General features: G+C 44.6%; 1 protein-coding gene across 4 annotated transcripts in view; it reads left to right on the top strand.

The window, feature by feature from the left end:
* Nucleotides 1-26,012, top strand: part of LOC109873351 (gamma-aminobutyric acid receptor subunit gamma-2) — a 71,660-nt gene that overhangs the window by 20,706 nt on the left and 24,942 nt on the right. For all 4 annotated transcript variants that reach the window (XM_031808133.1, XM_031808135.1, XM_031808134.1 and 1 more), the window contains exons 4-6: nt 4,619-4,839; nt 5,471-5,553; nt 9,455-9,592. In XM_031808133.1, the coding sequence (XP_031663993.1) occupies nt 4,619-4,839; nt 5,471-5,553; nt 9,455-9,592 (442 nt within the window). The remainder of the gene's footprint in view (nt 1-4,618; nt 4,840-5,470; nt 5,554-9,454; nt 9,593-26,012) is intronic.

The following is a 26,012-nucleotide window of genomic DNA, read 5'->3' on the forward strand; positions in this document are numbered from 1 at the left end:
TTTTGCCTTCAGCAAGGGAAGTGCATGCTCAATTGGATTCAGATCAGGTGATTGACTTGGTCATTGCAGAACATTCCACTTCTTTGCCTTAAAGTCTTGGGTTGCTTTTGCAGTATGCTTCGGGTCATTGTCCATCTGCACTGTGAAGCGCCGTCCAATGAGTTTTGAGTTTTGAATCTGAGCAAGTAATATAGCCCTAAACACTTCAGAATTCATTCTGCTGATTTTGTCAGCAGTCACATCACAATAAATACAAGGGAACCAGTTCCATTGGCAGCCATACTGTACATTCCCACACCATAACACTACTTCCACCAGGCTTCACAGATGAGGTGGTATGCTTCGGATCATGAGCAGTTCCTTCCTTTCTCCATAACTCTTCTCTTGCCATCATTCTGGTACAAGTTGACCTTTGTCTCATCTGTTTTTGAAGCTTATCAATAGTTTACATCTTGTGGTAAACCGTCTGTATTTACTCTGGTGAAGTCTTCTCTTGATGGTTGACTTTTGACACAGATACACCTACCTCCTGGAGGGCGTTCTTGATCTGGCCAACTGTTGTGAAGGGGTTTTTCTTCACCAGCGAAAGAATCTTCTGTCGTCCACCACAGTTTTTTCCCATGCTCTTCCGGGCCTATGGGTGTTCCTGAGCTCACCAGTGCGTTCTTTCTTTTTAAGAATGTACCAAATAGTTGATTTGGCCACACCTAATGTTTTTGCTATGTGTCTGATGGGTTTGTTTTGATTTTTTCAGCCTATTGATGTCTTGCTTCACTGGCAGTGACAGCTCTTTGGACTTCATATTGAGGGTTAACAATAACATATTCCAAATGCAAATGCCACACTTGATGCCACTCTAGACCTTTTATCTGCTTACTTGTAAATGAACTAATGAGTGAATAACACACACCTGACCATGGAACAGCTGAGCAGCCAATTGTCCAATTACTTTTGGTCCCTTAAAGTGAGGTACGTTAAAGGGGGTACCACATATAAATCGTGCTGCAATTCCTACACCGTTCACCTGATTTGGATGTTAATTCCCTCAAATTAAAGCGGAACTTCTGAACTTTCAGCTCATATTCATTATTTAATTTCAACTCCAATATGCTGTGGCAGACAGCTAAAATAATAATAATAACTTGGTCAATGTCCAAATATTTATGGACCTGACTAGGGTTGCAAAGGGTTGGAAACTTTCTGGTAAGTTTCTTGAAATTTTCCATGGGAAGTTAAGCCCTGGACTTTGGGGAATTTTGCTTAAATTCATGTAAAAAGTTAGCTTATAACTGTGAACCTTTTTTCGTGCGATATACATCAGGCAATTCTAGGTCTTGTGGCATGTTTTGGTTCAAATATCCCCAATTCAATGGAATTGCAACCCTCTGCATGCACAGTGCATTCTTCCATCACATGTGCAGTGCCCTCTTCCATGTACAGCTGATTCTCAAGATCTTGCACACTGAGATGCTATTGAGCCCACACTACTACACTATCTGAGTCAAGGACTACATGCTTTCTGGTAAGTTTTGATTACAATACTGGGTGGGGTGAATATATTTTATATGACATACATGATTGTTTTGTTAACTAGTAAATAGGAGCCTACAGCAAAGTGTGTTTAAATAATTTGCTAACTTGTTAGCAGTTTCTGCTAGTCAGTTTTTGCTACCATGTGGGTTTTCGGTTGCTTGAGCCTGCTAACTGAGGAGTGTTAATTCACTTTCCATACATGTTTCATTTTAAGACATTTATTTTACAAAGGAGTTGTTTAATCTAACTGCTTAACTATTTATCTGTACGTTGAATTATATTTGTTTGTTTTTTACTCATTTTTTCTAATCTTTACAGGAAAATGCCAAGGGCACTATCTGATGTGTGGAGACGTTTCACTGCAGCTAATGTAGAAGGAAAAGCTGTGTACATTTGCAAATACTGTGCCAAATCATATGTGAAGAATGCAACAAAGATGCAGAATCATCTGGCCAAGTGCATAGAGTTCCCTCAGCGCTCACAACAAGCAACCTCTGACAGAAGTCCCTCTACTTCTATTTGAGGTGAAAATTATGAATCTGACACCTTATCGATAGCAACAGCTCATGGTCCTCCTGGAATCAGAAGTTTTTTTTACTCAATAGAGGAACGTAGTCAGAGAAATGCTGATGAATGTCTTGCTCAAGCTGTGTATGCAACTGGTTCAACTCTGATGCTCACAGGCAATATGTATCGGAAGAGATTTCTGAATGTTCTTTGCCCAGCATACACCCCTCCAACCAGACAGGCCTTATCTACTCATTTGCTGGATGCAGAGTTCACCAGAGTTCAGGTGAAGGTCAAGAAAATCATAGAGAAAGCAGACTGTATTGCAATCATCTCTGATGGGTGGTCGAATGTTCGTGGGCAAGGAATAATTAACTACATTATCTCCACCCCTCAACCAGTATTCTACAAGAGCACAGACACAAGGGACAACAGACACACCGGTCTCTACATTGCAGATGAGCTGAAGGCCGTCATAAATGACCTTGGACAGAAGGTATTTGCACTGGTGACAGACAATGCTGCGAACATGAAGGCTGCTTGGTCTAAAGTGGAGGAGTCCTACCCTCACAACACACCCATTGGCTGTGCTGCTCATGCATTGAATCTGCTCCTCAAGGACATCATGGCACTGAAAACAATGGATACACTACAAGAGAGCCAAGGAAATGGTTAGGTATGTGAAGGGTCATCAAGTTATAGCAGCAATCTACCTCACAAAGCAAAGTGAGAAGAATAAGAGTACCACATTGAAGCTGCCCAGCAACACCCGTTGCGGTGGTGTTGTCATCATGTTTGACAGTCTCCTAGAGGGGAAAGAGTCTCCAAGAAATGGCCATATCACAGTCTGCCGATATGGACAGCCCCATCAAGAGGATCCTCCTGGATGATGTATTTTGGGAGAGAGTGGTAAGCAGCCTGAAACTCCTGAAACCTATAGCAGTAGCCATTGCACGGATTGAGGGAGACAATGCCACCCTGTCTGATGTTCAGACTCTGCTTGCAGATGTAAGATAAGAAATCCATACTGCCCTGCCCACTTCACTGTTGCTCCAAGCAGAAGAAACTGCAGTTCTGAAATACATCAAAAAGCATGAAGACTTCTGCCTGAAGCCCATACACGCCACAGTGTACATGTTGGACCCCAAATATGCTGACAAGAGCATCCTGTCTGGTGAAGCGCATCAACAAGGCCTATGGTGTCATCACTACCGTGTTTCACCACCTTGGCCTGGATGAGGGGAAGGTTATTGGAAGTCTGGTGAAGTATATTTCCAAGCAAGGGCTTTGGGATGGAGATGCAATATGGCAGTCGTGCCAACGTATATCATCAGCCACCTGGTGGAAGTGACTGTGGATCTGAGGCTCTTTCCCCTGTTGCGTTATCATCCTCCAAATCCCACTAACATCTGCCGCCTCAGAGCACAACTGGTCCTTGTTTGGGAACACACACACACACCAAAGCACGCAACAGGCTGACCAATACGAGGGTTGAAAGATTGGTGGCCATCAGGGCAAATTTGAGGCTTCTTGAGCCTGACAACCAGCCATCCTCAACAAGGTTGGAAAGTGACAGTGAAGATGAGGCCTCAGTCTAATGTTCAAGAGGTGAACATTGAGGAGATCCAGGGAGAAGACATGGAAGCATGAGAAGAAGACAACCAAAGCTTTAGTTTCCAGACTATCATTTTACAGATGTATGTAGAAAATGTTTTTAGGAGATGCGATGGATCATTGGGGATCATTCAATATTCCATTTTTTGTTGTTGTTCAGTGAAATCATCCCATGTGAAGAGTCAACTCATTTAATTAAAGTTCAATTCGTAACTAAATAGTTTTTTTTACATTTCTATTGGAAAGATTTAATATGTTGCAATTATGTCTTCTTATGATAAAGTAAAAGGTTCATGTTTCTGTCTCCATATGATATGTTAAAAAAACATCTACATTTAAATGGTAAAATATTAATTTGCATATATTTCCGTTAATTCCCATATGTCACCGTTAATTCCCATATATTCCCGTTAATTCCCATGGAAAGTTTCCACCTCTGAATATTCCCCAAAATGCGTAACCCTAGACCTGACTAAATATAGCATTTTGGAATGAAACTCTTCCAAAGATGACTATGGATGGAATCAACTCAACTGCCATAGTGATAGGCAATTAGGCAGTGGTGATTTACTACTGCCTGTGTACACACTTCTTATTCTGAAAACAGGATGCATATACCTGTGAGTGGGGTCTAGCTAGTAATATTAGGTTCCTGCAGTAGTAAAAAACATTCTCTGATCCCCGCACATTGACTCTGTACCGGTACCCCCCCGAATATAGCCTCGTTACTGTTATTTTATTGTTGCTATTTAATTATTTGTTTATTTCTTTTAAACTTTTTTATTTCTTAACACTTCTTTTTCTTAACTGTATTGTTGGTTAAGGGCTTGTCAGTCAGCATTTTACAGTAAGGTCTACACCTGTTTTATTCAGCACGTGACAAATAACATTAGATTTGATTTGACCTTGTATAATACCGCACCGCGGGTTTAATAGAATCAAGCCTGTTTTTTTCCCTCCACAGGAGTACACCATCGACATATTTTTTGCCCAGACATGGTATGACCGGAGGTTAAAGTTCAACAGTACCATGAAGGTCTTGCGTCTCAACAGCAACATGGTGGGCAAGATCTGGATCCCTGACACCTTCTTCCGCAACTCCAAGAAGGCCGACGCCCACTGGATCACCACACCCAATCGTATGCTCCGGATCTGGAACGATGGACGGATACTCTACACACTGCGGTGAGATATTGTCCAATGAAGAAGTACCACTGGGAGACTCTGACACAAATGAGGAAACAGACGGTTTCCAGTTGACTGTATTTGACAGGCGGTAGTTGATTGAGCTTGACTGATTGCGCTTCAGACCACATTAATCATCCTAATTTGGTGCCTCTGGTTAAGAAGGAAGAGTAGATTCAGCCTGGCTAGCTAGCTAACTCTCCCTCACACTGTCTAATGAGAAGATGAACTTTGGTGGACTGGACTCCTCAACCCAGCAGTGATTGATGTTCTCCCAGAATGCAACCACAGTTCATTAATTCATTAGGGAACTCCAACCTCACCAATGACTAATTATAATTTAAAAAATGGTTTTTTTATTTTTATTTAACCTTTATTTAAGAACAAATTCTTATTTACAATGACAGCCTAGGAACAGTGGGTTAATTGCCTTGTTCAGGGTCAGAAAGACAGATTTGTACCTTGTCAGCTCAGGGATTCAATCTAGCAACCTTTTGGTTACTGGCCCAACACTCTTAAGTCCAATGAACAATAGAAATCAGACAGGATAGTTTCAGAACAGAATATGTTAGATGCTTTGTTGACAACCCGACCAGCACTGCAGATGCAAACTGTGTTTTTCTGTTTGTAGGTTGACTATTGATGCCGAGTGCCAGCTTAAACTGAACAACTTCCCAATGGATGAGCACTCCTGTCCGCTGGAGTTTTCCAGCTGTAAGTCTTGCCATGCGCTCTTTACTACCCCACCACCACTCTCTCTTGTCTCTCTCACTCACACACTCTCTCTCTCTCTCTCTCCATGGCCTCCACATGCCACTTTCTCTCTCTCTCCATGGCCTCCACATGCCTACTTCCAACAGCAGTGGCAGCCAAGAACAAGCACTATACCATGAAGACATCAGCACAGTGCACAACATGCTGCTGTGTTTTTAGCGCTTTTCTATTGTGAGAGAGAGCAGTAATAGAGGGGAGAAGCAGTACACTGAAAGAGGGAGTATAACATTAACCTCCAAACCTACAGTAACCAGGCAGGGTTGGTGAGAGAGACCAGTACAGTAACCAGACAGGGTTGGTGAGAGAGACCAGTACAGTAACCAGACAGGGTTGGTGAGAGAGACCAGTACAGTAACCAGACAGGGTTGGTGAGAGAGACCAGTACAGTAACCAGGCAGGGTTGGTGAGAGAGACCAGTACAGTAACCAGACAGGGTTGGTGAGAGAGACCAGTACAGTAACCAGACAGGGTTGGTGAGAGAGACCAGTACAGTAACCAGACAGGGTTGGTGAGAGAGACCAGTACAGTAACCAGGCAGGGTTGGTGAGAGAGACCAGTACAGTAACCAGACAGGGTTGGTGAGAGAGACCAGTACAGTAACCAGACAGGGTTGGTGAGAGAGACCAGTACAGTAACCAGTCAGGGTTGGTGAGAGAGACCAGTACAGTAACCAGACAGGGTTGGTGAGAGAGACCAGTACAGTAACCAGACAGGGTTGGTGAGAGAGACCAGTACAGTAACCAGACAGGGTTGGTGAGAGAGACCAGTACAGTAACCAGACAGGGTTGGTGAGAGAGACCAGTACAGTAACCAGACAGGGTTGGTGAGAGAGACCAGTACAGTAACCAGACAGGGTTGGTGAGAGAGACCAGTACAGTAACCAGACAGGGTTGGTGAGAGAGACCAGTACAGTAACCAGACAGGGTTGGTGAGAGAGACCAGTACAGTAACCAGACAGGGTTGGTGAGAGAGACCAGTACAGTAACCAGACAGGGTTGGTGAGAGAGACCAGTACAGTAACCAGACAGGGTTGGTGAGAGAGACCAGTACAGTAACCAGACAGGGTTGGTGAGAGAGACCAGTACACAGTAACCAGACAGGGTTGGTGAGAGAGACCAGTACAGTAACCAGACAGGGTTGGTGAGAGAGACCAGTACAGTAACCAGGCAGGGTTGGTGAGAGAGACCAGTACAGTAACCAGGCAGGGTTGGTGAGAGAGACCAGTACAGTAACCAGGCAGGGTTGGTGAGAGAGACCAGTACAGTAACCAGGCAGGGTTGGTGAGAGAGACCAGTACAGTAACCAGACAGGGTTGGTGAGAGAGACCAGTACAGTAACCAGACAGGGTTGGTGAGAGAGACCAGTACAGTAACCAGACAGGGTTGGTGAGAGAGACCAGTACAGTAACCAGACAGGGTTGGTGAGAGAGACCAGTACAGTAACCAGACAGGGTTGGTGAGAGAGACCAGTACAGTAACCAGACAGGGTTGGTGAGAGAGACCAGTACAGTAACCAGACAGGGTTGGTGAGAGAGACCAGTACAGTAACCAGACAGGGTTGGTGAGAGAGACCAGTACAGTAACCAGACAGGGTTGGTGAGAGAGACCAGTACAGTAACCAGACAGGGTTGGTGAGAGAGACCAGTACAGTAACCAGACAGGGTTGGTGAGAGAGACCAGTACAGTAACCAGACAGGGTTGGTGAGAGAGACCAGTACAGTAACCAGACAGGGTTGGTGAGAGAGACCAGTACAGTAACCAGACAGGGTTGGTGAGAGAGACCAGTACAGTAACCAGACAGGGTTGGTGAGAGAGACCAGTACAGTAACCAGACAGGGTTGGTGAGAGAGACCAGTACAGTAACCAGACAGGGTTGGTGAGAGAGACCAGTACAGTAACCAGGCAGGGTTGGTGAGAGAGACCAGTACACAGTAACCAGACAGGGTTGGTGAGAGAGACCAGTACAGTAACCAGACAGGGTTGGTGAGAGAGACCAGTACAGTAACCAGGCAGGGTTGGTGAGAGAGACCAGTACAGTAACCAGGCAGGGTTGGTGAGAGAGACCAGTACAGTAACCAGGCAGGGTTGGTGAGAGAGACCAGTACAGTAACCAGACAGGGTTGGTGAGAGAGACCAGTACAGTAACCAGACAGGGTTGGTGAGAGAGACCAGTACAGTAACCAGACAGGGTTGGTGAGAGAGACAAGTACAGTAACCAGACAGGGTTGGTGAGAGAGACCAGTACAGTAACCAGGCAGGGTTGGTGAGAGAGACCAGTACAGTAACCAGACAGGGTTGGTGAGAGAGACCAGTACAGTAACCAGACAGGGTTGGTGAGAGAGACCAGTACAGTAACCAGACAGGGTTGGTGAGAGAGACCAGTACAGTAACCAGGCAGGGTTGGTGAGAGAGACCAGTACAGTAACCAGACAGGGTTGGTGAGAGAGACTAGTACAGTAACCAGACAGGGTTGGTGAGAGAGACCAGTACAGTAACCAGGCAGGGTTGGCGAGAGAGACCAGTACAGTAACCAGGCAGGGTTGGCGAGAGAGACCAGTACAGTAACCAGGCAGGGTTGGAGAGAGAGACCAGTGCAGTAACCAGGCAGGGTTGGCGAGAGAGACCAGTACAGTAACCAGGCAGGGTTGGTGAGAGAGACCAGTACAGTAACCAGACAGACATGGTCTGTTACAGGATTGCTGTTGCAGGATATCTGTTATAGGATATCTGTTACAGGATATCTGTTACAGGATATCTGTTGCAGGATATCGGTTGAGGGATATCTGTTACCGGATATAGATAACAGGATATCTGTTACAGGATATCTGTTGCAGGATATCTGTTATGGGATATCTGTTATAGGATATCTGTTACCGGATATCTATTACAGGATATCTGTGGCAGGATATCTGTTATGGGATATCTGTTACAGGATATCTATTACAGGATATCTGTGGCAGGATATCTGTTATGGGATATCTGTTACCGGATATCTATTACAGGATATCTGTGGCAGGATATCTGTTATGGGATATCTGTTATAGGATATCTGTTATGGGATATCTGTTACAGGATATCTGTTATGGGATATCTGTTATAGGATATCTGTTACCGGATATCTGTTACAGGATATCTGTGGCAGGATATCTGTTATGGGATATCTGTTATAGGATATCTGTTATAGGATATCTGTTACAGGATATCTGTTATGGGATATCTGTTATAGGATATCTGTTATAGGATATCTGTTACAGGATATCTGTGGCAGGATATCTATTACAGGATATCTGTGGCAGGATATCTGTTACAGGATATCTGTGGCAGGATATCTGTTATGGGATATCTGTTACAGGATATCTGTGGCAGGATATCTGTTATGGGATATCTGTTATAGGATATCTGTGGCTGGATATCTATTATGGGATATCTGTTATGGGATATCTATGACAGGATATCTGCGGGCAATTAAACAAAAAAGCCCATTACAGCTTGCACTTGGGAAAGCTAATGTGCATTAAACCACCCCATTTAGTATGATGTAGGCCTGTACATGGTAGTGTTCTTCTCTGGACAAAAATCAACAGAGACTTGACTGAAGGTCAGTCGTTATCAGACTATTCGTGTCCAGTCACTATTTAGCATTGCTCCTTACAATGTTCCTGAATATTGGTTATGTCTACATTAAAGTAATCCTAAACCTAATTACCATTGGAGTGGAAAATATGTACATAGCATTACACATCACCTGTTTAACACGTTTTATTATTGGATGGATTCAGTCATAGACCACCACAGGTAGTAATTTCCCGAGCTAACTGTCTCTCCACCCTCCCTCTGTCCAGATGGCTACCCCAGAGAGGAGATAGTGTACAAGTGGAAGAGAAGCTCCGTGGAGGTGGGAGACATCCGCTCCTGGAGGCTCTACCAGTTCTCCTTCGTTGGCCTGAGGAATACCAGCGAGATTGTCAGGACTGTGTCAGGTAAGTCTTTCTTTTTCTTTCTCTCTTTTTCTCTTTTTCTCTTTTTCTCTTTTTCTCTTTTTCTCTTTTTCTCTTTCTCTCTTTCTCTCTTTCTCTCTTTTTCTCTTTTTCTCTCTCTCTCTCTCTCTCTCTCTTTTTCTCTCTCTCTCTTTTTCTCTCTCTCTCTCTCTCTCTCTCTCTCTCTGAGCTTCCCTATTCTGAATGTGGTTTACTCAAGGCCCCTCCCTCTTTTCCATAACCCCCCTTCTGCTTTCTGGCACTTGCAGCATGCACACACCCTGGTGAATTAAAAGACTATGTGCCTAATACATAACAGAGGAAAACATATGCATTATGCATGCACACATTTTTGGTTGGATTCCAAAGCAGGAAATGAATTTGTCTCCTGAGGAAAATGGCTCTGCAGTGGAGCTAGTACTAGAGGCTGGTTAGAGGATGTTTGGAGTTGAATGTTTATAATGTGTAATGTGTGGTGTGTCAGGAGCCTTGGAAGGAAATGCATGAATTCGTTGGGAAGTCACTGTGATATTCTCTGGCCTACAGCCTGACAGAGAGCTTTATCTTTGGCCTGTACACACTATATGGTCATTAAAACATCTGGGTTTGCAAGGTACATGGCTGAAGTCTTCTCTAGGGGAAAATAATGTATGTAAAACTAAAGGCCAACCTATAAATCACAGTGTTTAATCAGTCAAGAAGATATACCGCCATTTAAGCAGTTATTTCCCCTAACTGGCAGTTACAGAAGAAGTGCTAACCAGAGGAAACATTATCAGTTCCCATTGTCATAAATGTGGCAAGAGTCTTTTGGCTTCTGGAGGGAAATTAAGAAAGATCTTAAAAAGATACTACATTTATTTAGGCTATTCGCTTAAATGGATATTGATCGAGCAGAATGGATCGTTGTTGGCTACATTCCATCAGTGTAAGACAATCACCCTGGCCTAAAGAAACAGAAATGATTCTAGCAGATATGCTTTAGTAGAGCAATTATGTCTGGTATTTTCTTCAGATTACAGTCTCACTATATTTTGAAGGCGATGTTGTTGTCCTGAAAGGTACATCTGTTTAGTAATCCATTTAACTGCGAAGGGAACATAATGTACTATGCATGTATTATTACAAATCCTTTTGATCATTGCTTTGATGACTAGGATACAGATGGTGGACATGATGGTTACAGTTAGCATTACAGGTATGATGACTAGGTTACAGGTGGTAGACATGATGGTTACAGTTAGCATTACAGGTATGATGACTAGGTTACAGATGGTAGACATGATGGTTACAGTTAGCATTACAGGTATGATGACTAGGTTACAGGTGGTAGACATGATGGTTACAGTTAGCATTACAGGTATGATGACTAGGTTACAGGTGGTAGACATGATGGTTACAGTTAGCATTACAGGTATGATGACTAGGTTACAGATGGTAGACATGATGGTTACAGTTAGCATTACAGGTATGATGACTAGGTTACAGATGGTAGACATGATGGTTACAGTTAGCATTACAGGTATGATGACTAGGTTACAGATGGTAGACATGATGGTTACAGTTAGCATTACAGGTATGATGACTAGGTTACAGATGGCAGACATGATGGTTACAGTTAGCATTACAGGTATGATGACTAGGTTACAGCTGGTAGACATGATGGTTACAGTTAGCATTACAGGTATGATGACTAGGTTACAGATGGCAGACATGATGGTTACAGTTAACATTACAGGTATGATGACTAGGTTACAGATGGCAGACATGATGGTTACAGTTAGCATTACAGGTATGATGACTAGGTTACAGATGGTAGACATGATGGTTACAGTTAGCATTACAGGTATGATGACTAGGTTACAGATGGCAGACATGATGGTTACAGTTAACATTACAGGTATGATGACTAGGTTACAGATGGCAGACATGATGGTTACAGTTAACATTACAGGTATGATGACTAGGTTACAGATGGCAGACATGATGGTTACAGTTAACATTACAGGTATGATGACTAGGTTACAGATGGCAGACATGATGGTTACAGTTAACATTACAGGTATGATGACTAGGTTACAGATGGCAGACATGATGGTTACAGTTAACATTACAGGTATGATGACTAGGTTACAGATGGCAGACATGATGGTTACAGTTAACATTACAGGTATGATGACTAGGTTACAGATGGCAGACATGATGGTTACAGTTAGCATTACAGGTATGATGACTAGGTTACAGATGGCAGACATGATGGTTACAGTTAGCATTACCGGTATGATGACTAGGTTACAGATGGCAGACATAATGGTTACAGTTAGCATTACAGGTATGATGACTAGGTTACAGATGGCAGACATGATGGTTACAGTTAGCATTAGAGGTATGATGACTAGGTTACAGATGGCAGACATAATGGTTACAGTTAGCATTACAGGTATGATGACTAGGTTACAGGTGGCAGACATAATGGTTACAGTTAGCATTACAGGTATGATGACTAGGTTACAGATGGCAGACATGATGGTTACAGTTAGCATTACAGGTATGATGACTAGGTTACAGATGGCAGACATAATGGTTACAGTTAGCATTACAGGTATAATTATTAGGTTACAGATGGCAGACATAATGGTTACAGTTAGCATTACCGGTATGATGACTAGGTTACAGATGGCAGACATGATGGTTACAGTTAGCATTACAGGTATGATGACTAGGTTACAGATGGCTGGCATGATGGTTACAGTTAACATTACAGGTATGATGACTAGGTTACAGATGGCAGACATGATGGTTACAGTTAGCATTACAGGTATGATGACTAGGTTACAGATGGCAGACATAATGGTTACAGTTAGCATTACAGGTATGATGGTTAGGTTACAGATGGCAGACATGATGGTTACAGTTAGCATTACAGGTATGATGACTAGGTTACAGATGGCAGGCATGATGGTTACAGTTAGCATTACAGGTATAATTATTAGGTTACAGATGGCAGACATAATGGCTACAGTTAGCATTACCGGTATGATGACTAGGTTACAGATGGCAGACATGATGGTTACAGTTAGCATTACAGGTATGATGACTAGGTTACAGATGGCTGGCATGATGGTTACAGTTAACATTACAGGTATGATGACTAGGTTACAGATGGCAGACATGATGGTTACAGTTAGCATTACAGGTATGATGACTAGGTTACAGATGGCAGGCATAATGGTTACAGTTAGCATTACAGGTATGATGGTTAGGTTACAGATGGCAGACATGATGGTTACAGTTAGCATTACAGGTATGATGACTAGGTTACAGATGGCAGGCATGATGGTTACAGTTAGCATTACAGGTATGATGGTTAGGTTACAGATGGCAGACATGATGGTTACAGTTAGCATTACAGGTATGATGACTAGGTTACAGATGGCAGGCATGATGGTTACAGTTAGCATTACAGGTATGATGACTAGGTTACAGATGGCAGGCATGATGGTTACAGTTAGCATTACAGGTATGATGACTAGGTTACAGATGGCAGGCATGATGGTTACAGTTAGCATTACAGGTATGATGGTTAGGTTACAGATGGCAGACATAATGGTTACAGTTAGCATTACAGGTATGATGGTTAGGTTACAGATGGCAGACGTAATGGTTACAGTTAGCATTACAGGTATGATGGTTAGGTTACAGATGGCAGGTATGATGGTTACAGAGAGCATATTCTTTATAAACCTCCATGTAATGATCTGAACTAATAATGTACAAGATGTACATACATTCTCGGATGACAACGGAACCAACTCCTTTCAGCATATAGCCCTGATCAAGGGGTTATGTTTGAGTTACTATTTTAAGTTGTCTATGTATCATGTAAACTATTGCATTTGTAGATAGTGAAATGTAAGCTGACCTGTTGAAAGTGTAAAGCTGTGTATGGAGAAGATAAACTGAATGGAGCCACACAATCTGTGTCTTTCTGACCAGATGATTCCTGGCACACTTCATCTTCATAGCTATTTCATCAAACTTGAACTTCTCCACCTGGAACCCAATCAGAGACAGAATTAAATGGTCTGTTTATTTTAGGAGGCAGTTTACAAAGCAGCACTCTATCTGTCTGCCGTGAGCGGCTGCTCCGACAGCTGTTGTCTTTCATAGTCACACAGTAGTTTCTGATCCCAGGGATAACACCAGCTCTGAAGTCAGTCAGTGAAACAGGGAAAATACAACACAAGGTCTTGGAATAACACTCACTGTTTATACAACTGAGAGGGAATTACATTGATTGGAGATAGTAGACTACAGTTAGATTCCTTTACCTTGCAATAGATGCAGGACTAAATGGCATACTTTCTGTTCTTTTGACTCAAAGGTTAGATAAACAAACAGCTGTTCTGTTACAGGACAAGGGAAAGTGGAGCCGTGATTGTAATGGTGCAGTCCATTGTGGGGCTTGCCTCGGTTTAACATTCTGAAACACCATCTGGTGAAAATGTATTCCGAGGGGGCGGAGGAGGGATCATGCCATTGCCCTCTGTATTTTAACTACAGTTTCATCCGTGCTGATATGGAAAAAATGTTGACTACTTGCCCTCAGAGCACATAGCTTGAGTTATATTTCAAATTTGGCCAAAAGCACAAAAAGAGAGAATTAAAGACAACACCACCTGCTCCTCCGCTGTGGTTGTTTGCCTTATAAGGAGGCTGTGTCTGCTTTGATTTGGTGTTTCTCCTCTGGCAACGTCAACGAGCTTAGTCCTTCATTGTGTCGCACCACATCAATGCCCCTCAGGGCCACAAATCTACCTGCCGAGCCCTATGTCCTCCTCAGTGTCTTGATCCAGCTCCCTGCTGCTGTCCGCTGCTGCTGACAAACCAAGATACTAGCTTCTCAGTTTCTTAAGGACAAGCAGTCTGAGAGTGAGAAACACATCAGAGAGTGAGAACATGAGTGAGAACATGAGGGAGGGAGAAGGAGAGTGGGAGAGAGAGACAGAGAGAGCGAGAGAGACGGATACTAAGACAGCGAAAGTAAATTACTTGAGGGTGTTGTGGATATTCTACACAGGGACACTCAAAGTCAATCTTAAATTAATAATGGTTTATTATCAGTTAAGTGGGGAGGTTCTAACATACTTGATACCCCATAGTGAACGTCTGTCAGGAGTTATCTCGGGGCAGTCCCGTTACTTCCCTTATAGACTGGTTATAGACACTTTTACCAGGCACAAGCAGGGACCAAGGATTGTTTATGACACCAAATACTTTCTCTTCACAAAGTAACATTTCCTTCACAAGGGTCTGATAGTTAGTTGTGAGTCGGACAATGTTTTTTTATTCCATGTGATTTGTTCCCGCCAAACACAGACCTTAGTTTGTGGGCATTTGAGTTAATCATCAGCATTATTGCAAAAGGACCTCCCCACATTCATTAGTTTCCCTCTGAGCGCATTAACAGAATAAATGAATTGTAAAAGCATCGTTTAAACAGAGCACGATTTAGGGCTATCGTCTCAAGTGTAAAAAGAGTCAATTGCATTCTCCATGTTTCATTCTCCATGTTTCAATTTCCATTTTCCACATTTCCACTCTCTCTTTAAGATGAGTCATAGTATTGATTTTAAGCAGAGTAACTGATGGTTAATTTGTTATTTATCTGTGTTTTGTTGTGTTTTCGGGGCGAGTGCTATTCTTAGAAGGACCTTCTAGCTGCTGTGGCGTGCAGCTCTCTTGTCTGTGTGATTTAGCTGCAGTGGAGAAAGCCTCGGGACACATCAGCAGCCTCCCCACAGATGAGCCATTGACAGGGGAAATCTGGAGGCATTGTGGATGACAGGAAGTGGCCGGGGTGAGGGACTAGCACAGCACTCAGGACACGCGCCGCCAGCCCGCCCACCCCCCGACCCACCAACCCACCATCCTCACACAGCGGTGTGTCATTGTGCTCTCTGTAGCCCTTCAGTCCTGCACATGGGGGCCAGCAAAGGAACAAAGAAAACCAACCACAGCTTCTCCGAGGTGACCCGTCCAAGGGGACAGTAGTGACATTACACTGAGCACTGACCAATTTATCTCCAGCAAATTCCCTTTTATATGTCCTACATTCATTCAACTCTAATGAATTATAGGGGTATTATAGGGGTGTATTATGGGGTTTTGTTGTTGTTGATGGACATCCTCTATACAAGCTCCTGATAGATGGATGGACGGAAGGCTTTGGTTCCATCAGCGTGCGTTAGTTGTACTGTACTGTAATATCAACACAGGATATTTTCTGAGGCAATCCACTGAGGGTGAAGAGACAAACCCTGTGGCAAAATAGTGACTGTGTGGCGGGAGGTTTGGGAATCATCCCAGGGACACCTTGGTGGCAATGTAGTGACTGTGTGGCAGGAGGTTTGGGAATCATCCCAGGGTCACCTTGGTAGCAATGTAGTGACTGTGTGGCAGGAGGTTTGTGAATCATCCCAGGGACACCTTGGTGGCAATGTAGTGACTGTGTGGCGGGAGGTTTGGGAATCATCCCAGGGACACCTTGGTGGCAATGTAGTGACTGTGTGACGGGAAGTTTGGGAATCATCCCAGGGACACCTTGGTGGCAATGTAGTGACTGTGTGCCGGGAGGTTTGGGAATCATCCCAGGGACACCTTGGTGGCAATGTAGTGACTGTGTGGCGGGAGGTTTGGGAATCATCCCAGGGACACCTTGGTGGCAATGTAGTGACTGTGTGGCGGGAGGTTTGTGAATCATCCCAGGGACACCTTGGTGGCAATGTAGTGACTGTGTGGCGGGAGGTTTGTGAATCATCCCAGGGACACCTTGGTGGCAATGTAGTGACTGTGTGGCGGGAGGTTTGGGAATCATCCCAGGGACACCTTGGTGGCAATGTAGTGACTGTGTGACGGGAGGTTTGGGAATCATCCCAGGGACACCTTGGTGGCAATGTAGTGACTGTGTGGTGGGAGGTTAGGGAATTATCCCAGGAACACCTTGGTAAAAGTCTTGCAACAGGTTCGATAGAAGAAATCCACAGCAGATTCAGGAGAGACGCTGTTTTAGAAGAGCACCAAGAAGATACATTCACAGGGCAGATTGAGCTGGGTGACACCTATCGATTTTACAGTGAGCTGGGTGACACCTATAGATGTTACATTGAGCTGGGTGACACCTATCGATGTTACATTGAGCTGGGTGACACCTATCGATGTTACAGTGAGCTGGGTGACACCTATTGATTTTACATTGAGCTGGGTAACACCTATCGATGTTACATTGAGCTGGGTGACACCTATCGATGTTACATTGAGCTGGGTGACACCTATCGATGTTACAGTGAGCTGGGTGACACCTATTGATTTTACATTGAGCTGGGTAACACCTATCGATGTTACATTGAGCTGGGTGACACCTATCGATGTTACATTGAGCTGGGTGACACCTATTGATTTTACATTGAGCTGGGTAACACCTATCGATGTTACATTGAGCTGGGTGACACCTATCGATGTTACATTGAGCTGGGTGACACCTATTGATTTTACATTGAGCTGGGTAACACCTAATCGATGTTACAGTGAGCTGGGTGACACCTAATCGATGTTACAGTGAGCTGGGTGACACCTATCGATGTTACAGTGAGCTGGGTGACACCTATCAATGTTACATTGAGCTGGGTGATACCTATCGATGTTACATTGAGTTGGGTGACACCTATCGATGTTACATTGAGCTGGGTGACACCTATCGATGTTACATTGAGCTGGGTGACACCTATCGATGTTACATTGAGCTGGGTGATACCTATCGATGTTACATTGAGCTGGGTGACACCTATCGATGTTACATTGAGCTGGGTGACACCTATTGATTTTACATTGAGCTGGGTAACACCTATCGATGTTACATTGAGCTGGGTGACACCTATCGATGTTACATTGAGCTGGGTGACACCTATCGATGTTACATTGAGCTGGGTGACACCTATCGATGTTACATTGAGCTGGGTGAATGGAATATGAATGACAGTCATCCAATATGCTGTAATATAAAGTGGATTGAACGAAGTAGAAAGAAAAACTGAACAATGTTCATACAGTCTTTTATTGCTGCTTACAGATATTCAATGTGTAACATAAGTGAGTAGACTTTTGGATTCTACACTATTTGGTGTTCGCCTGTCCAGAAAAAAACTGTGATTCAGTAATAATGCGTTTATCACATTTATCAAGTGCTTTTTATCTGATCTCCACGTACCTCTCAGTTTGTGTGAAAAGGGTTAGAAATGCTACACACGGTATATAATCAATTTACCACGGTGGTGCGGCTGTGTTCCCATAGTAGGAACTGGTCTCTGAACCCCTTACTTCCTCCTGGGTCATGCCAGTGATGAGCAGAGCAGAGAGGTGGGAATGGAGGCTGTGAGTCAGGCACTATCCCCTGTGCTAAGTCGAAATACCAATCCCCTGTGCTGAGTTAAAATACCAATCCCATGTGCTGAGTTAAAATACCAATCCCCTGTGCTGAGTTAAAATACCAATCCCATGTGCTGAGTTAAAATACCAATCCCATGTGCTGAGTTGAAATACCAATCCCATGTGCTGAGTTAAAATACCAATCCCCTGTGCTGAGTTAAAATACCAACACCTTGTGCTGAGTTAAAATACCAATCCCCTGTGCTGAGTTGAAATACCAATCCCATGTGCTGAGTTAAAATACCAATCCCCTGTGCTGAGTTAAAATACCAATCCCCTGTGCTGAGTTAAAATATCAACAACTTGTGCTGAGTTAAAATACCAATCCCATGTGCTGAGTTAAAATACCAATCCCATGTGCTGAGTTGAAATACCAATCCCATGTGCTGAGTTAAAATACCAATCCCCTGTGCTGAGTTAAAATACCAATCCCCTGTGCTGAGTTAAAATACCAACACCTTGTGCTGAGTTAAAATACCAATCCCCTGTGCTGAGTTGAAATACCAATCCCATGTGCTGAGTTAAAATACCAATCCCCTGTGCTGAGTTATAATACCAACAACTTGTGCTGAGTTAAAATACCAATCCCCTGTGCTGAGTTAAAAGACCAATACCCTGTGCTGAGTAAAAATACCAATCCCATGTGCTGAGTTAAAATACCAATCCCATGTGCTGAGTTAAAATACCAATCCCCTGTGCTGAGTAAAAATACCAATCCCATGTGCTGAGTTAAAATACCAATCCCCTGTGCTGAGTTAAAATACCAATCCCCTGTGCTGAGTTAAAATACCAATCCCCTGTGCTGAGTTAAAATACCAATCCCCTGTGCTGAGTTAAAATACCAATCCCCTGTGCTGAGTTGAAATACCAATCCCCTGTGCTGAGTTAAAATACCAATCCCCTGTGCTGAGTTAAAATACCAATCCCCTGTGCTGAGTTAAAATACCAACAACTTGTGCTGAGTTAAAATACCAATCCCATGTGCTGAGTTAAAATACCAATCCCCTGTGCTGAGTTGAAATACCAATCCCATGTGCTGAGTTAAAATACCAATCCCCTGTGCTGAGTTAAAATACCAATCCCCTGTGCTGAGTTAAAATACCAATCCCATGTGCTGAGTTAAAATACCAATCCCCTGTGCTGAGTTACAATACCAATCCCCTGTGCTGAGTTAAAATACCAACAACTTGTGCTGAGTTAAAATACCAATCCCATGTGCTGAGTTAAAATACCAATCCCCTGTGCTGAGTTGAAATACCAATCCCATGTGCTGAGTTAAAATACCAATCCCCTGTGCTGAGTTAAAATACCAATCCCCTGTGCTGAGTTAAAATACCAATCCCCTGTGCTGAGTTAAAATACCAACAACTTGTGCTGAGTTAAAATACCAATCCCATGTGCTGAGTTAAAAGACCAATCCCCTGTGCTGAGTAAAAATACCAATCCCCTGTGATGAGTTAAAATGCCAATCCCATGTGCTCAGTTAAAATACCAATCCCCTGTGCTGAGTTAAAATACCAATCCCCTGTGCTGAGTTAAAATACCAATCCCCTGTGCTGAGTTAAAATACCAATCCCCTGTGCTGAGTTAAAATACCAATACCATGTGCTGAGTTAAAATACAAACAACCAGTTTTTTCTCCATCTCCATCCAGCCTGAGACAGACTAGTAAGTCCGTAATTATCACCTGGACACAGACGCTGCTGATGAACCAAAGAAAATATATTGCTTTGGGAAAATAACTGCTTGTTTTCCTCCCCATTGACTACCACCTGCATATTAAGAGCTCTTGTGGGCACCAGATATGGGGATAGAGAGAAACCGGGAGAGAGGGGGATAGAGAGAAACCGGGGGAGAGGAGAATAGAGAGAAACAGAGGGAGAAGGGGGTAGAGAGAAACAGGTAGTGAAACAGGGAGATGTGGGATAGAGAGAAACCGGGGGAGAGAGGGATAGAGAGAAACAGGGAGAGGGGGGTAGAGAGAAACAGGGAGATGTGGGATAGAGAGAAACAAGTAGTGAAACAGGGAGATGTGGGATAGAGAGAAACCGGGGGAGAGGGGGATAGAGAGAAACAGGGAGAGGGGGGTAGAGAGAAACAGGGAGAGAGGGGTAGAGAGAAACAGGGAGAGGGGGTAGAGAGAAGCAGGGAGTAAAACAGGGAGATGTGGGATATAGAGAAACAGGCAAATAGATGGCAAGATAAACAGAAAAGGAGAGATGAAAATAGACCACAACATCCCAGCATCCCAAAGTCTCACAACAGCTCCTAAACCAGAGCCAGAGAACATGAAGCCCTACTGTACAATCACAGTAACGGTTGAAATTCTAAACAGGGATTTGAATTTGCTAATACTTTCCACTTATTCTCTCCCTCATTTGATGGAGTGTAACCACAGCATCCTGCCTTGGTGCGCGTCAGATGAATAAACTAGGACACAGGAATACATTGAGCAGAAATTAAATCAACCCATTTGTGAGTGTGGGACATTGTAAGGCTGCGTGACAGTTGTTATTTCTTGGCACAGGATGGAGGCAGCAAAGTGAGGTATAGTGTATAAACAGGCTGGGCTGTCAGGGACCTGCCGGTTCGCAGGTCCCCAGTGTCTGCTGGTGCACCCTGCAAGGGAAGGCCGTCACGCTGACACATCTTGGCATGTCATTATCTGAGCTGAGAGGGCTGGGAGGGCTGCACTGGGGGCCGTCAGGGGGCTAGACCAGCTCAGCCAGCACACACTTTAATATCACTTAATAGCCTTCCATCCACTCCCAACACCACACTGTTGAGACAGCACAGCAGCTAGCCCAGTATCGGGCATTGAGTTTTGAGCTGCAGGACTCAACGCCACTCTGAGGAGCAGTAGCTGGGAGGAGAGTCGTGGAGATCATGATCAAATTATCCAGCCATGTAGTCTTCCCTGAGAGCACAGTGAATAGTAAATGGGTATCGTGTTCCCGAGTCCATGGCTCACTTCTCCAGCCATTAATGCTCTCAGCCACAATTGGACTGACTGTACTGGACCGTCTCCAAGCTAATAACCAAGGAAACGAGGAGGAGAGAGGAGACTTGTTGCTCGCTGGTTACAGTAGTTTCTGACAATTGTTTATTGTTTACTACAACAAAGTGTTATAGTGTGTAATCTCTTCATGGAAACCTGAGCTAGTCATCATATTTCTGTGACTTTACATTAGATGTCAGATCACTGCAGGCGATAAGACGATCACCTTGCTTTCACACATGGTAAATTGGGCACTATCCATGAATCTCTGTGGTATAAGGCCGCTGCTACATCTTTGCTGTCGTGTAAGCAATTTTGCACCTTTCTCATGTCCACATTAAATGTGAAATATTCTCAGGTTGTAGTAACCCCTCACAAAATCACTCTTGAGCTTATTACTTTGCAAGTAAAATGGATCCCTGCCTAGAGAAAAGATTGCTATGACAACCCGACCATTCTCGCTAGCACACACATTGCTCTGTCTGTCTGTCTGTCTGCCTGCCTGCCTGCCTGCCTGTCTGTCTGTCTGTCTGTCTGTCTGTCTTGTCTGTCTGTCTGTCTTGTCTGTCTGTCTGTCTGCCTGCCTGCCTGCCTGCCTGCCTGCCTGCCTGCCTGCCTGCCTGCCTGCCTGCCTGCCTGCCTGCCTGCCTGCCTGCCTGCCTGCCTGTCTGTCTGTCTGTCTGTTTGCCTATGCATGTCCAGTACAGTATGAGTATGACTGAACTGACCCCCTGCCTTGTCTTTTAATTGAAAGCCTACCCTAATGCCCTGTGTGCTGCATACCTCTGAGCTACAATAATGGTGCATCTCCTTGCTGCCGCCAACCACAGCATTGGCTTGCCTTCACTAATTAGATCTTGTCTTTTTGAATTTTAGATTATCATATTTTTCCCAGCACATTAAGGATTAGAGATTGCTCATCAGCACTCTTTTTGTTCTGTGAGGAGAATTAGTCTCCCCCTAAACCAGTTCAAATGGATAGCGAGCAGAGGAAGATAAGAAAATAAATATATTAGGTATGGGGACTGACTGGACTAGGAGTAAAACAATTCTGGTCTGGGTGATTACGTAAGAGGTGTGAACTTCATCTCTCAGGATATGAATCAGAAATACTTTAATAACCTCCTAAAGGGTTCTTCAGCTGTTCAAATAAGATAACCCTTTTTGTTTCCAGTTAAAACCTTTTTCTGTTCCAGGTGGAACCCTTTGGGTTCAACATGTATCCCAAAAGGCTTCTACCCAGAACCAAAAAGGCTTCTTCAAAGGGTTCTCCTATGGGACAGCCAAAGAACCCTTTTAGGTTCTAGATAGCACCTTCTTATTCTAAGAGTGTGGCCACATTTTTTGAGTAAACTGGAATGTAACTGTAGAGGGAGACTGAATGTCTCTGAATTCAAATGACCTTTGCTGTGTTCATGTGAACATCAAAACTACAATATAACAAAAAAAATGTTTAAATACATGAGAATGGAGAGATCCTTTATTCAGGTCTACAGTAAACTGTGTGTAAACATGATGTAATCCCAACCTGCCATATTCTAAAATAATCTACTGTGCCAATTTGCTTTTTCATATTTTGCACTGTCGAAATATCACCCACTGGCTGTCTTCCACAAATAGCTGAATTTCATTTTTTTTAAATAACAAATCTGTTGTTCTGGTAATATTTTCTGTTACAGCAGAGTTCCTCAACTGGCGCCCGGGCGCCAAATTTGGCCTACGGGTAGTTCTATTTGCCCCCCCAAGTTTTCAAGTATATAAACTTAGCAAAAAAAGAAATGTCCTCTCTCTTTATTTTGACAAGTTATTAAAACTTAGGACACTAAAGAGGCCTTTCTACTGACACCACAAGAAAGATGCCAGTAGAAAGGCCTCTTTAGTGTCCTAAGTTTTAATAACTGTGACCGTAATTGCCTACCGTCTGTAAGCTGTTAGTGTCTTAACAACCGTTCCACAGGTGCATGTTCATGAATTGTTTATGGTTCGTTGAACATGCATGGGAAACAGTGTTTAAACCCTTTACAATGAAGATCTGTGACGTTATTTGGATATTTAGGGTCCTGAAAAAGGGATGTTTATTTTTTTGCTGAGTTTATATACAATTGAAGTCAGAAGTTTACATTCACCTTAGCCAAATACGTTTAAACTCAGTTTTTCACAATTCCTGACATGTAGTCCTAGTAAAAATTCCCTGTCTTGGGTCAGTTAGGATCATCACTTTATTTTAAGAATGTGAAATGTCAGAATAATAGTAGAGAGACTGATTTATTTCAGTTTTTATTTGTTTCATTACATTCCCAGTGGGTCAGACGTTGACATACACTCAATTAGTGTTTGGTAGCATTGCCTTTAAATTGTTTAACTTGGGTGAAAGTTTCAGGTAGCCTTCCACAAGCTTCCCACAATAAGTTGGGTGAATTTTGGCTCCAAGTGATTTTTATTTGAAGAAATCTGTTCCCAAGTATTCCCACAGATATTAGAGAGACATGTGATCGTATATAAATGTAAAACAAGGTTTGAAATGATTTGGTTTTAGTCAAACATTACATCTGTTTAGGTTTAGGCTTCTTGCGGAACAATTTGCTGTCTATAAATGATTTGTAATTATGTTCCGGCCCCGACCAACCGCTCAAGAACAAATCGGCCCTCACCACCCCCTCATCTAGCTGGCCACACAGTGATAGTGCTCAACACCCCCTCATCTAGCTGGCAACACAGTGACAGTGCTCAACACCCCCTCATCTAGCTGGCCACACAGTGACAGTGCTCAACACCCCCTCTTATAGCTGGCCCCACAGTGATAGTGCTCACCACCCCCTCTTACAGCTGGCCCCACAGTGATAGTGCTCCCCACCCCTCTTATAGCTGGCCCCACAGTGACAGTGCTCAACACCCACTCTTATAGCTGGCCCCACAGTGATAGTGCTCACCACCCCCTCTTATAGCTGGCCCCACAGTGATAGTGCTCACCACCCCCTCTTATAGCTGGCCCCACAGTGATAGTGCTCAACACCCCCTCTTATAGCTGGCCCCACAGTGATAGTGCTCACCAACCCCTCTTATAGCTGGCCCCACAGTGATAGTGCTCACCACCCCCTCTTATAGCTGGCCCCACAGTGATAGTGCTCACCACCCCCTCTTATAGCTGGCCCCGCAGTGATAGTGCTCACCACCCCCTCTTATAGCTGACCCTACAGTGACAGTGCTCAACACCCCCTCTTATAGCTGGCCCCACGGTGATAGTGCTCACCACCCCCTCTTTAAGCTGGCCCCACAGTGATAGTGCTCACCACCCCCTCTTATAGCTGGCCCCACAGTGACAGTGCTCAACACCCCCTCTTATAGCTGGCCCCACAGTGATAGTGCTCACCACCCCCTCTTATTGCTGGCCCCACAGTGACAGCGCTCAACAACCCCTCTTATAGCTGGCTCCACAGTGATAGTGCTCACCACCCCCTCGTATAGCTGGCCCCACGGTGATAGTGCTCACCACCCCCTCGTATAGCTGGCCCCACAGTGATAGTGCTCACCACCCCCTCGTATAGCTGGCCCCACAGTGATAGTGCTCACCACCCCCTCTTTCAGCTGGCCCCACAGTGATAGTGTTCAACACCCCCTCTTATAGCTGGCCCCACAGTGATAGTGCTCACCACCCCCTTGTATAGCTGGCCCCACAGTCATAGTGCTCACCACCCCCTCGTATAGCTGGCCCCACAGTGATAGTGCTCACCACCCCCTCTTATAGCTGGCCCCACAGTGATAGTGCTCACCACCCCCTCTTATAACTGGCCCCACAGTGATAGTGCTCACCACTCCCTCTTATAGCTGGCCCCACGGTGATAGTGCTCACCACCCCCTCGTATAGCTGGCCCCACAGTGATAGTGCTCACCACCCCCTCGTATAGCTGGACAAACAGTGATAGTGCTCACCACACCCTCTTATAGCTGGCTCCACGGTGATAGTGCTCACCACCCCCTCGTATAGCTGGCCCCACAGTGATAGTGCTCAACACCCCCTCTTATAGCTGGCCCCACAGTGATAGTGCTCACCACCCCCTCTTTAAGCTGGCCCCACAGTGATAGTGCTCACCACCCCCTCTTATAGCTGGCCCCACAGTGACAGTGCTCAACACCCCCTCTTATAGCTGGCCCCACAGTGATAGTGCTCACCACCCCCTCTTATTGCTGGCCCCACAGTGACAGCGCTCAACAACCCCTCTTATAGCTGGCTCCACAGTGATAGTGCTCACCACCCCCTCGTATAGCTGGCCCCACGGTGATAGTGCTCACCACCCCCTCGTATAGCTGGCCCCACAGTGATAGTGCTCACCACCCCCTCGTATAGCTGGCCCCACAGTGATAGTGCTCACCACCCCCTCTTTCAGCTGGCCCCACAGTGATAGTGTTCAACACCCCCTCTTATAGCTGGCCCCACAGTGATAGTGCTCACCACCCCCTTGTATAGCTGGCCCCACAGTCATAGTTCTCACCACCCCCTCGTATAGCTGGCCCCACAGTGATAGTGCTCACCACCCCCTCTTATAGCTGGCCCCACAGTGATAGTGCTCACCACCCCCTCTTATAACTGGCCCCACAGTGATAGTGCTCACCACTCCCTCTTATAGCTGGCCCCACGGTGATAGTGCTCACCACCCCCTCGTATAGCTGGCCCCACAGTGATAGTGCTCACCACCCCCTCGTATAGCTGGACAAACAGGGATAGTGCTCACCACACCCTCTTATAGCTGGCTCCACGGTGATAGTGCTCACCACCCCCTCGTATAGCTGGCCCCACAGTGATAGTGCTCAACACCCCCTCTTATAGCTGGCCCCACAGTGATAGTGCTCACCACCCCCCCTTAAAGCTGGCCCCACAATGATAGTGCACACCACCCCCTCTTATAACTGGCCCCACAGTGATAGTGCTCACCACTCCCTCTT

This window comes from Oncorhynchus kisutch, linkage group LG28, assembly GCF_002021735.2.
Source record: "Oncorhynchus kisutch isolate 150728-3 linkage group LG28, Okis_V2, whole genome shotgun sequence".
NCBI classification, from domain to species: Eukaryota; Metazoa; Chordata; class Actinopteri; order Salmoniformes; family Salmonidae; genus Oncorhynchus; species Oncorhynchus kisutch.